Consider the following 14,049-nt stretch of genomic DNA (forward strand, 5'->3'; position numbering starts at 1 on the left):
TATTGCATATTTCTTTAAGAGTCAAAGGTAGCACTTCAACACATATTTAAATAATTATTCAAAAACAATTTAAATATCTTCATTACATATAGAGATATATTTATGAATATGAGATGAGACTGGAAATAATATAACACGATATAACTGGTGCAGGAATATTTAGGTTTTTTTTTGTTGATTTTATAGATATTTCATATTAACACAGTGAAATATTCAACTAAAATCTTAAACTAAATGTTGCAGTAGGATAACAGTCAATGACTAATGCTGGCCATACACTAGCGAGATTTTGGGCCGATTGCACGATTTTAGATGCATCGTACGATGAATTGTGTCAAAATCATGTATATTTAGGTAGGATACGATCCGATGTGCGCTCCCACCACTCTTAAAACATATCGTATGATCAGATGTGCCGTATGATCATATACTATCTATCGTAATCGTATGCAGATCGTGCCGTGTATTTGTGCAAGCGATGCATCGTGCGTCTGGCAGGCGTCATTTCAGTTATATTTTGAAGAAGTGTGTGTTCTTTCAATGACCTTCCCTCCTAAACTGCAGATCGATCATACCGTGAGACCGTATGTACATCATGTGTCAATCGTGCTGCCGGGACTGCCAGGGGGTTCAAGGGAAATTGTAAGATGATCTCACCTTATGCTGGTTGTATTAGAGTATGGCCAGCATTAGGGCTTATTTTTCTAAGGGGGGGATGAGTGGTTGTGCAGAACCTGACAGATATTAACCTACATTGGGCCTTGGGTTTTAGGGTTTTAAGTAAATTCAGTGATTTGTTAAATTTTGTTAAATTTAAATGTAATGGCATTAAATAAGTGAATATTAATATACTGTACATACCAAATATGTGCGTTTCCCTCATCAGTGAGCTTTGCTGAAGGGGGCTGGAAAGGTGAAGACTAAAAGAGTTCACAGAGGCCCTGACATGTGGAGGGATATATTTATTGTAGACTAAAAACTTTCGCCACATACTGCCAATGGTGATCTCCGCCAGTTATAGGATTCACTGGGGTTCACAAGATATAATGAAAATCAATGAAAAACAGATTTATTTACATAGTCAGCATAGTCTGCAATGCATTATAATTGGGGAAGCGGGTGTACAATGGCATGATGTGTGGTTGCATGCTGCATTTAGCAGCACAGAAGACAGGACGATACAGTGAATGACTCAAGGGTATACACACTATGTGATCCGCACGATATATCATTCTGCTGCATCTGAATGATATATCGTGCGAGGGATAGCATAGTGTGTACCCAGCTTAACTCACAAGCAAGGAAAATAAGTTTGATAAGTGGCTAAATACCACATATAGCATATTGGCCTAGTCATATTGCAGAGGGAAAAAGTACATATTAGGGATACAGTGTCAGTAGGGTGTTCGAGTATATAATAATAATGAAAATTTGTGTGAAACTGTGTAGAGGGGAGGTTACCGAATTGTATATCTTCAGAAGATGAATGGGGTGGTTTGGGAATTTCATAAGTTTTCCTAGAGGTAAGTTGTCAGGACAGGAAGGCTAGGGGAAATTTAGAGTGGATGAGAGATATTTTGAAACAAATATGTATGTTGGTGCAGTTGCATTAATGGCTTTGTGGCATATTTATTTACACAAAAGCAAATACCATAGGTTTCTTTGGGGCTGCTAAATTGTCAAATTTACCAAGCTCCAGAAAACTCTAATACCATCTTAATTTGGCATTAGCCCATAATAGCCTATGTGCTATTCTGACGCTCTTTTATGGCTGCAGATTAAGGCCCTCATTCAGAGCCGTACGCTCTGAGCAGAGCGCACGCTCTGAATGAGGGCCGCCCTCCATAATTATGGAGCGTCCTCCTGGACGCTCGTATAGCTGTGGGTCACCACCCACAGCCTATACGAGCGTGCAGTTTGATGGCCGCAATGGTCTTGACCATCGCGACCATCGCCACTGTGAGCCGGAGCCTGCGGTTGAGGTTTTCAACCGCAAGGCCCGGAGTGATTTTGGCTCTATCAGAGCCAAAATCACTCCCACTGACATCACTAGTGATGTCAGTGGGCCGGCTTCTGACGGTAGGCGTTCCCTTGGGAATGCCCCCGTCAGGGAGGCACGCCTCCGGCACACCCACCAAAGGGGGCGTGCTGTCAATCAACATCAACAGCACGCCCCCTTTGATCAGACACAATGAGCGAAGGACTTTCCTTCGCTCGTCGCGTCTGGCGCATACGCACGACGGAGCTCCCGCCGTCGTGCGCATGCGCTGTGCACAACATCGACCCACTTGCGAGCGGACAGCCGCTCGTGAGTGGGTCTGAATCAGGCCCTAAGCTCCTTGGGTCTGTACCTGGAAACAAAGTGTTCATAGAATTAGTATAAGCTATCACTTTGCTTCAAACTCTTCACTGGGATGGGCTCTTGTTGCCTATGTCCCAGCAATAGAAATTTGGTAAATCAAAGCAAAAAAATTCCTTTTCGCTGTGCAAATTTACTCAATATTATCCTATCACAACCGTATTAAAAATGTGGATTGTGATAAATATGCCAATTTAGGGACTGGCATTAGAATATTATTGCCAAGTTGTCAACAAAAATAGAGATGTCAGGTAGGTAGCTTCTTTTAACTGGTGAAAAGATTATTAGCTACATTTTGCAAATATTGAGTCTGGATTAGCACTAGAGAGTAGGATTAGCACTAGGGGAAAATACAGACAGTGAATAAGTGACAGTAGTTTGTTAATTCATGAGCTGGTACATAGTAAGCAGTACACTAGTACACCATGAAAACCTGTCATGTCACAGAGGGATGCAATATGAATGCTTTGCACCTTACAACTGGAGATCTGGAACAGGAGTGAACGTGGTGTTCTCATTTAGCCAAAGTTCAGTAAGGGCATGTCCAGACAAATATGTCTTATTAAGACCAGCAATCATGCACACATATGCTTTTTAGGAGGCATATCTATTGTATGATAGGATGGATGGATGGATGGATGGATGAATAGGCCCACTGGATCCCCTGCAGTGCAGTGTTGCCAGTGTTCCTGTCACTACTCACTCACTAAAAACAGCCCCAGCACATTATCCTCCCGATCATCCAATCACCACCCCTGCTGACCATCGAGGTCAACTGAAGCACCACCCCCTACTCACATTAAGCTCCACTCCCTGCCAGTCAAACCTATGTCACCAGTGTGGGAGCCCCATAGTTGCAGTAAACTCTGCCCATGGTTGTGCTAAGCTCTGCCCCCAGTCTTCCAAAGCTGTGTTCTCACTGTGAGCCCCTTGTCATGATAAGCTCCGCCCCAGGTCACACTAAACTCCGCCTCGGCCACCCAAAGCTGTGCCCCAGTGTGGGAGTCCCCTGGTCTCCCTAAACTGTGTCCTCAGTTGCACTAAGCTCCTCCCCCGGTTACCCAGAAATGTGTCACCAGTGTAGGAGTCCCAGGTCATATTAAGTTCCACCCCCACGGGCATCCAAAGCACTTACACCAGGACAGGACACACCAAGCCATAGGTGCAGGCAGACCTTTTTTGCTGGCAAAAACCCTCCTAACACTCATCTGGATGCAGCAGACATCTCAGTACCTGGCTACCCTGGAGCCTGGACCAAGTACAGCATTGGAAATCTACAACCCAGGATGGGTGAGTGGTGCATCCGATTGTTACCTAGTTGGTTGTGTTCCTTTGAGTTGTCTGCAATGCAGGCATCATATAGTCAGAGCAAGGGCTTGAGTCAGAGAAGTACATAATCCCGTTGGTTTGCGTACATCTCCATTGTTTATGAGTCCGTGCATTTGCAGGATATATTCCCACAACATACATTTATAATTTTCATTTCCCTGTAAGATCTACAAATATTTCTATGGGGAATATTCACTAAATATCAGTTTTCAGACCCAATAATTAGAATTTCTTATCGCCGCTATATTGTAGCGGTACTTGCACCATTGTATTACCTGTTCTGCTAGCGCTATCTAAGGATGGCAATAACAGATAAAATTTGTTTTTAGGTAAAGGCTTTTGAGATTTTATTTTTTTTATCATCTTTCATTTTTTTAAAACTTTATTAGTATTTTTTTATTAGCATGTACAACTAAACCAGCTCACACATGCACAATACACATCTGTAAAGCAATAAGTTAACCCTTACTGCCCTGGTCCAGTATTGCCATTGCAGCCATTTTTAAGGGCTACAGCTAAGAAGGCAGTTAATTTATTACTTTACTTCAGTGGCCAGGAATGTGTTAACACTTTTAGAAATACGGCGATCAGTGAACAATTATTTTTAACCTATTATTATCTAAACTATTCTAGCAGTCAAGAAAAGGCAGACAGTTCTCACCCTTTTTTCTTGTTATAGCTCCATTATAGAGTGGTTGAAGGTAGGTGCTAGCTATGCCATCTATGCTATGATAGCCACACCCACAGCACAAGCCACACCCACATAACACTGGTCATGCCCACACATCACTAGGCACACCATTGTGGTGCTCATCATCCCCCCTGCAGCGGCACAGAATAGGCCCTTCATAAATTTCAGTTCCGGGCCCATGTGGACATTAATCTGGCACTGGCTCTGCATACAGTATTTGCAGAAATACGCTGCAGGAGATATTGGTGGTTTAAATATAATGCTAATACATTTCTTTTTATGTCAGTGTGTAATGAATAACATTTTATTTTGAAGTGCTCCTTGTATCTTTCATGATTAGCCTTTACTGAAATACATTCCATCACGAAGGTTGTGTCACAAGGGCCATTCTGAAATAATATATAAATAATGTCACATACAGGTACAGGGCAAGGACTGTGTGGAGTGGCAGATGTATCAGGCAAGCAGAATAAGCATTTATTACTTTGCCAAAGCACACCTAGGACTGGCCAGTCCACATTATAACATTATTTATTATAGCAAACATGCAACTTGGGTTTTACTATTGGCTACAGGTTTTACCCCTTTATAACATTTCAGGCACATGTGATATTATGATAGATACAGCAAATGTATTTTGTATGATATGATACATATGTACTTTGCCGCTGTCATTTGCAGTTAATTTCACTTATTTGTAGCCTCTACAACTGCAATGAGAATTGGGTTCTTCAGCATCCTCTCAACATGTGGGACATGAAGGCATTAATTCTTGTTAGCATTGAATTGCTCTCTGCTCTTGTCATTATGCTCATCTCTTGTGAGCCATTTAGTCCTCTCATAGAGGCTTCCAAACAATCCAATGCCTGCATATCTGCTCTTCCTATTCACTAAAAATTTAGAAAAGGTCTTTGATCTGTGTGTTTTCCATTCTGTTGAGTTTATTAGGCCATTCCTGGTATGATTAAAAGAATATTTTTGCATAGCATTTACAATGAATATCTTGGTCTTAACCAGTTCAGTGCAGGAAGTTGGAAGAATAAATCTTTTTTTTTTCTTTTTGGCATTAATCATATATACAGCCAATCCAAACATAATGCTGTTGTTTTACTATTTAAGGACAAAGACAAAATCGGCATGGTGGAGTTTTTCTGCTGTGTCTCAGGACATATGTGTAGACCTCTGCACAACGGGATGCAGTCAAAATGCAGACGGGCAGGAAGCCGTCAGACTAAATCCCGGCGTCTAAATCCGATTGCTGGACTAAAGACAGGCTTCAAAATCCTGACGCCTGTCTAGATCCCGATGCCGGAATCTAGACAGATGGCTTCCCGGATGAAGGAAAGCCAGGCACTGTTAGCGCTTAGCCACGGAGAGGGGGGGGATGGTTAGGTTTAGGCACCTCCAGGGGGAGGTTAGGTTAGGTACCACAGGGAGGAGATTAGGGTTAGGCACCACTAAGGGAGGGTTAGGGGGGAGGAGGGGGAGGGTTAGGGTACTTACCAGACCCAGTCAGGAACTTCAGCGTTTGGGATTGCGGCATCAGTATTTAGTCCGACGGCTTCCCGTTACAACAGCCTCTCTCATATATAGTGTCTTGCCATAACAGCCTGTGCATAATGAAGAGTTGTGCATCAGTTATTCACTCTTAGTGAGTAACCCTCCCACACCTTTGTATCTGTGGTTGTTAGGATAACGTTGCAGCTTTGGATTCCTTTTGTTATACAAGGTCATCATGGTGAAAACTAATATATGTCCATCAATTTTTAAGGACTAAAATAAATAAATCAGAAATATTCCCTGTTTACCACATACATAATTACCATAAATTAGATACATAGAACTATATATAAATAAATTATAAAAAAAATTATAAATCCAAACATATAGATAAGGATATAAACCAAATAAAAGCAGGGACCAACAATTTTCATAGGAACCACTTCAAATCAAAATCGCTATTCAATCCTTTTGGTAAAAGTTTTTAATATAAATATATATATATATATTGCATTTTGGCTTTAGCTAGTCTACCTGCTATATCTTTACCTGATATCTCCTTTCATTTGTTTTGAGCCAATAAAATTCTTAATACGTGCAGTTTAGCAATCTTTTTAAAGTGCAATGATAGTGCATGTATGTCTAATCCCATTTTAACGTTGTATAAATGTTCTGCAATATGGATTTTTAACAGTCTAGAAGTTTCTTATTATTAATGGTAACTTCAATAATTTTGGGTCCATCTCCTTTCATTTTTTACACCCTAGGCATAAGCCACATCTGTAAAATCCCACTGATGTAATACTACTTGGTTTGCCTGGTATCTCTATATGAGGACTTTGCACCAAGTGATTTTTGAGATTCTGTGCCTTTCTGTGTATGTATATACTGTAGGTATTAGTGATTAGTGGTATCTGTAAAATTTACCAATGTCTATTAACAATCTGTTAAATATTCTTTGTTGTTTATTGAAATCAGTACTAAAAGGCCATTGGTATTTATCATTTGTTCTTTTGTCTTCATTTTGGTATCTAGTAATTTCTTTCGTTCACATTCTAGGGCTTCCTTATATCCCTTTCTACCCTCTCATCATTATACCCTCATGATTTGAATCTGCCTTTTAGGTGTGAGACTTGTGCTTTAAAATTTTCGATGACTGAACAAATCCTTCTCAACCTCTTAAACTGGCCACCAGGGATGGAAATTTGCTAGTTAATATGGTGGTAACTGGTGACATTAATGTATGACATTGAGTCACTGGGCTTAGTAAAGTTTCTAGTGTATACAGTAATTTATGGTTTTTCAAATAAATAGTAACATCCAAAAACTGTATATGTTCCTCATCTATTTCAAAGGCGAACTAATGTTTCTGTTATTAAAAATGTACAGAAATTATCTGAAATGGTACAGCTACATTTCCACATAAATCATAGCTATAATTTCATTGATATTGTCCAGGTCACCAGGCTCGCTATAGATGAGTTGTTATTCCACACCATATCTTCTTCCCAATGTCCCATAAAAATATTAGCATTACTTGGTATCCATCACCGTGCCATTTTTTGCAAGTAAAAGGTGTTTTTAAATCTAAAATAGTTATTAAAAAGGATAAAAGTTATACTGTTAATCAAAAATGATTGTAAATTAATATCTAAATTGGATCTCTGTATACTTATAGTTAATGCACTGATGCCCTGGTGATGCTCCGTAATGGTGTAGAGTGAACTCACATCCAAGTTCACTAAAAAGAAACCCTCCTCCCATCTGATGATCTCTGGGAGTTTAATAATATCTCCTGTATCCTTTAGATGGTATTTATTGAGAGAGACAAGTGGCTGAAGAAAAAAATCTATAAAAGCTGAGAGGTTAGCGATAACTGAATCAACCTCAGAGACAATAAGCTCTCTGGGGGATTGGTAGAATCCTTATGCACTTTCAGCAGTATATACTGTATAGAGCCGAACCAAATTATTATTATAATAATGGATTTTGACTTGGTGTCTATCAAAGTTTCAGTTATTACATATGTAACTACCAAGGCTTGTAAATTGGCTAATATATTGTCAGTGGGATCTCTCATTTACCTATATGTACATTTATCATTTAATTGTCTCATAACTTATTTTTCATAAAAACATAATATTCCAATTCCCCCAGCCTCACATTAACTGGCCCAGGACCTTCAGCAAGCCAGGGGACAGTTTAGGTGAGTACTGGTACCTTTTTCATAGTACATAGGGTAAAAAAAAAACATTCATGGCTATATAGTCACTGGTGGTTATAAAATTAGATTTGGCAACAGTGTTTGAGTCATATCTGTGAGAAGCAATCCTGGAACACATTTCTCTGCTTTAACTGTGCCTTTCCCTCAGAGAGGTTGGCATGTCTCATCGGCAATAATTCCCTATGCAAGAATCGCAGTGGGATAAGAATGTATATTTTGGAACTCTGTTTTGTTTGCTACCAATGGCTTCTCCTTGGAATATTAGGCAATGTATGTTTTAATAAAATGCCAACTATGTATTTGTATTTATGATCCTATCATTATAGATTGTATTTTGTATTTGCCTTTTGACCTTGTCAATCATACATCATCAGTAAAAATAAAGCGTTACATGATTTATCATTTATCACATTACACAGGGGTGATACAGTTGCTATATGACACATATGACTGTCAACCAATATGTTTTATGTGTTTAAATTTCTAATCCACAGCTAAATTAATGGTGTTTATTACATTTTAGACTATTCTTATAGTTTGAAAGCAAATGCAGTAATACATAGCCTTTTATTTATATTTTTTGTATGTTGCTAGCATACTAGCTGGGTTACCCACCAGCCATGAGATATTTACTAACCCATGATTGAGTAATTGTCATATTCTCCTGCATCTTCAGGCAAATGCACCATCATATCGTTGTTCAATAGTGAGTTGCCAAGGGAAGCAGACAAAGTTCAACTGTGTAGATGGCCAAGCTGTGCTGATCTATACGTTGTGGGAGGCAGAGGTGTCTTAAGAGAGGAGGGGGAGCGTGTGTATTCCCCGTCTGGGGCCTGCTCCTCTCTCCCCGGGACTGGCTGCGTCACCGCAGAGCATTAAACTCTGGGCAGTTGTCCATGCCCAGAGTCTGCTGCGCATGCGTGGCCACCATTTTCCTGCCAATTTCCCTAGTACACATGCACAAAACACCAAGAAAAATGGCCACAGCAGCCATTTTCAGGTGTTTTGTCCAGTGCTACAGCTCTACCTGGGACTTCGGAGGGGTAAGTATTAAAACATAAGAGTGCAGGGTGTGCAGCGTGGGTCCCCCTGGACCCAGGGGCCCGTGTGCACTGTACACCTTGCACTCATTATAAATACGCTCCTGGTGTGAGGTGTTGCCATAGGCATAACACTTCCTTGTGATTTCTCTGTTTATTTTGAAAAAGCTATCTATGTTTTATAACATATATGAGGAACCAAAACCTATTCTGTGTATGTGATATTACAGTAACAGACTTACTGATATTCTCTAATTGGTATCCTCCTTTCTTTATAGTGGAATGGAGCACCTCATCAGACTTCTCTCCCTTGGCTGGTGACGTCATTGTTGACAATCTGCAGTCTTTGAAGTGCACGGTTACAGGTCTGACTATGGTAAATACCAATTTACTTTAATCAAAACTCAACTCCTGCCAAAAGATTCTATATGCATCCCCTCAATGGTAACAGTACAGCATCCTTTACCTTGATACTTTTGTTATTTGGTAACATTGACTGTTGGGATATATTCAGATCCATTTCGGAACTTGCAGCATAGAATAAATAGGGGGATCAGGGACAAGTCACATTAGAAATGAAAGCTCCTGCAACTCTGAAGCACATAGCTGTAGCTGATGCATAGAATAATAGACGCATATTTACCTGCGCTCCTGCTTCTCAGGTTCCCTCTCGTGATTAGAACATATCTTTGTTGTAGCACAATTCATTTCATTGGCAATGTTTTTATTCATTCTTGTCTATAGGAGAACATTGAGATCATCATTACTATCTGTGAGATTGTCCTACATTTCAATGTCCTAGTTTTGTGTTTTTAAATTGAAGTAGAAATGTGTCTAGAAAAATACTTTACCAAATAAAATACACTTGGAAGGTACAAATACTATCCCATTGCAATATATAGGTAGTGGTCAATTTTCCATCACCTCCAAGAGAGTGTAAAAAGCCAAGTCATTTTATTTGGTTAAAAGGGCTATTTGGTCACTTAGGAACCAGAATACACTTACATAGTTTAACATCTCACCTACTAAAATAAAATATTGGGGTTTTTTTTGCATAAAAGCCAGAAATTGTAGCAGTGCAGAAGCTCTGCATTGCTGCTAATGTGAGTTATGGATGCTGAGGTGTAACATATCCCAGGTCATGTAATCATGGCACTATGTAATCACCAAGCGCTCTGACTGCATTGAGCAGTGATATGTGGTCTTTTTTATATCATGTGTTAAATGATAATACATTGCAGGAGGTGTAAATGTAACTACTGACAATAGATACACCACTCGATACTTAATTATATAATGTGTCATTAATGTTACTAGTTAGTTTATGCACATGAGAGCCACAGTATGTACACACAACCTTGGAACAATTAAAACTTTATTAATCTACAGTAAAACTAGGTCATGGCATCATCAAATATGATTTAGTAAATATGAGCATGATGTATGGTACTAAAAGTGAAAATACTATCATTACCTTGCTAAATGCATTAGAGTCCAATTGAGTCTGAACTGTATAATGCAATATGTGGTTGGGAGGTTAACTGTATCCTCTGCTGTCTATAAAAACTGGATAGGAGCTGTGGTGGCTCGGTGATTGCAGAAGTTAATAAGGATAGATTGCCCTCAAAGGTGCACTGTAATCAAAGCATTATAAGTGTATTATATTGAAAATCTTAGGGCAATGTATCTTGTAGTGCTGAAATATCCATTTGGACTTGCTTTAAAGATGTAGTTTGTACACTAATAGAGTTCCCATTGTTCCAAAGTTGATTGTAAAGTGGTCCACATGTGCATAGATTAATGAAGGAATCAAATACTCCATGGCTCACAGACACAGGGCTTGATTAAGACATGGGGCCGTATTCAATTAGACGCAAAAAGTGTCATTTCGCCAGGCGGAAACTTATCGCCGTATTCAATTGCAAAGACTTTTTGCGTTCACGGAAAGTCAATGCAATGTAACAGGCGGAAAAGTTTTGCCTATGAATAGCTAGCGGAAAAAAGTGCAGAATTGCGGTTTTGGGGTACAAAGGTGCGAAAACCACTGTGCACCCTTGGGACATCACCACAAACCATAACTGCGTAAAAACAAAACTAAAAAAAAGTGAGGGACACCCCAAAAAATGACTTCGAAAATGGAGGCGAAAAAGTTCAATGTTTGGGTACAAACTTAAAAAGTAGCAAAACAGTCTTTTGGGGTGTCTGCAAGTATGGGTGAGGTGTTTTTTTGACTGCTTGTGCATGTTGAAGGTGCATTTTTCACGTGTTTTAAAACAACAATTTAGTGACTTTTAATTATGCTTGCACCCATTTTCAAGTACCCCAAATTTAACAGGACTACTTATTTTCCACATAAAAATATGCAAAATGCTATTCTTCACCACTTGTACCGATACGCTAATTGGAAGCAAATGACATCACTTAAGTGGAATGGGTATGCGGCAGCCCGACAAGAGCAGAGTTAGAAGCAGCGGAAGCCCAACAGCGCTGGAAATCCCGATCGTGGTTAGGTAAGTATCTACTAACCTAACCCCCTAACCCTCCTTAGGGGTGCCTAACCCTAACTTCCCCCCCAAGTGCCTAACCCTAATCCCCCCTCTAAGTGCCTAACCCTAACCACCCCCTTCCCCGCTGCCTAAACCAAAGTCCCCCGGGGGGGTGCCTAACCCTAAGTCCCCCCCGGGGGTGCCTAACCCTAACCCTCCTTCCCCTAGCCTAACCCTAACCCTCCCGGGGGGTGCCTAACCCTAAGTCCCGCCCAGGAGCCCTAACCCTCCCCCCCGCGGCTGTCCCCTCGCGGCACCTGGCATCACTGCGATTGGGATGCCGGGCGCCAGTCTCCCGGCGTCGGGGAAATGCGGGCGTCTACATCTAGACACCCGGCATTTCACCCTTGCCGGGATATGACAGTCGGGAAGCCGACTGCCGGTATTTAGGCAGTCGGCTTCCCGATTGCTTCCCCACTTAAGTACCCCAGATAGCTTCAGTAGGGATAATCGGGGACATCTATATTGATCCCCAATGTTAATGCTTCTTTTGGGGGGGGTCAGGCTGATTTCCCCATTTTTGACAGCACTTTCCGCCTGTTTAAGTATTGCCTGGTTGCGTTTTCGTGTCCGTTGGAATTGAAACATAGAAACATAGAATTTGACGGCAGATAAGAACCACTTGGCCCATCTAGTCTGCCCCATTTTTAAACCTATTGTTACCTCAACCCTTATTGATCCTTACTACTTCTGAAGGATGTCCATATGTCTATCCCATGCATGATTAAATTGTTCTACTGTCTTATACTCTACCACCTCTAATGGGAGGCTATTCCACTTATCTACTACCCTTTCTGTGAAGTAATATTTCCTCAAATTTCCCTGAACCTACCACCCTTCAGTTTCAGAACATGTCTTCTTGTTCTAAAACTTCTCTTTCTTTGAAAAATGTTTCCTTCCTTTACCTTGTTAAAACCCTTTATACATTTGAACGTTTCTATCATGTCCCCCCTTTCCCTTCTATGCTCCAAACTATACATATTAAGATATTTTAGTCTTTCCTGGTACGTTTTGTGGTGTAGACCTTGCACCATTTTAGTTGCTCTTCTTTGTACAGTCTCTAATGTATTAATATCCTTCTGGAGATATGGCCTTGAATACGGCGAATCGCGGGGACACGCGCAATAAGTTTCCGCATCTAAAACAGGCGATGTAGGTGAAAAGTCCAGCAGGCAGAAAAGTATTGTGGGTGCAAAACTAATTGAATAAAGGCCATGGATGGAATTGCAAAACCGCACACAAGCCAATTCCGTCCATCTTAATGCAAATGCAGAAGGAGGTGTCAGACACATCCTTATTGCATTTGCAAGCACCTTCACAACCTGGTTGCTCCTTTGGTCAGGCTGCGGGAGCTGAAGCTTTCCGCAGCCTGGCCGGGTGCTGGTCACTTCAGAGGCCAGGATTTTGCGATCGCCACCGCAGACCCTGGCCTCATCCCTCCCAGAAAATCCCGCCCCCCACTCTGCCCCCCAAACATTGCAGCATATCAATCATCCTGCGGCTTAGGGGGGGTCTGCAAGTATAATCAAAGGGCCACAGTATGGGGAAAATTTAATAGCCTTCCGATTCCGGTGAGCCTGCAATTTTTTATTTATTTGTTTTACAGTGCCAATTATTTAAAAGGCAAAACTAGGTTGGTTTAGCCTTTTAAATTATTTCCACTTTCAAAAAATCACTCCGATGCCTGCATCTCATCAGCTATTACATTTCTCCTTATGTGTATGATCCTAGGTATCAAGCATATAGCTAATGTCAGGAATTGCATGAACCTCTCCAGTCTTGTATTATCAATTAGCCGGTGATATACACAATAACACATATTTCAGTGTTGTTTTTTTAACCATTTTATAATAGTTGCTTAGCCTGCAGTTCATTATGAATGCCCCTGATTTGCCATGCTCCTGTACATATGCTACCTCTTAATGTGCAAACTTTATTATTTAAAAACATTCTGAATAGAAGAAAATGAAGATATGGCAAAGTATAGCATTACATCTTCCTGATACTGGGTCATTTTACTGTAGTCCACACAATGATTTACATCCAGAAGTTATTGTGACACATTTTGTTGACTGTTGAACACATTTTGACAAAAGAATGGCAAGTAATGGCAAGATAGTGACCTATCTCTTTAGTGTGTATGGATCCCTCTCCCGGTAACTTTTGCAGTGTGTAGCTTATAGGGTACAATGGCTAACACCATCTGAAGGCATTACCTACCGGGGCCAAGTTCCAGAATACAAAGTGGTAGTAGGAAACTAAGTTCACCTCTATGTACTAAAAAACACATTCAGGGACATTAATAGGAGCCCGTCCCTGCATGTGTAAAAGTAAAGAGATCCCTTATGCAATAACTTTAC

At 40.6% G+C, this 14,049-nt stretch overlaps 1 protein-coding gene across 1 annotated transcript in view; it reads left to right on the forward strand.

Moving 5' to 3' along the window:
• The window catches only part of ANKFN1 (ankyrin repeat and fibronectin type III domain containing 1), a 583,203-nt gene that overhangs the window by 244,320 nt on the left and 324,834 nt on the right, over window positions 1-14,049 (forward strand). The window contains exon 6 of the mRNA XM_088473339.1: window positions 9,422-9,519. Within this exon, the coding sequence (XP_088329465.1) occupies window positions 9,422-9,519 (98 nt within the window). The remainder of the gene's footprint in view (window positions 1-9,421; window positions 9,520-14,049) is intronic.

The sequence above is a fragment of the Taudactylus pleione genome, unplaced genomic scaffold, assembly GCF_031769625.1.
Source record: "Taudactylus pleione unplaced genomic scaffold, aTauple2 ptg000016l, whole genome shotgun sequence".
NCBI classification, from domain to species: domain Eukaryota; kingdom Metazoa; phylum Chordata; class Amphibia; order Anura; family Myobatrachidae; genus Taudactylus; species Taudactylus pleione.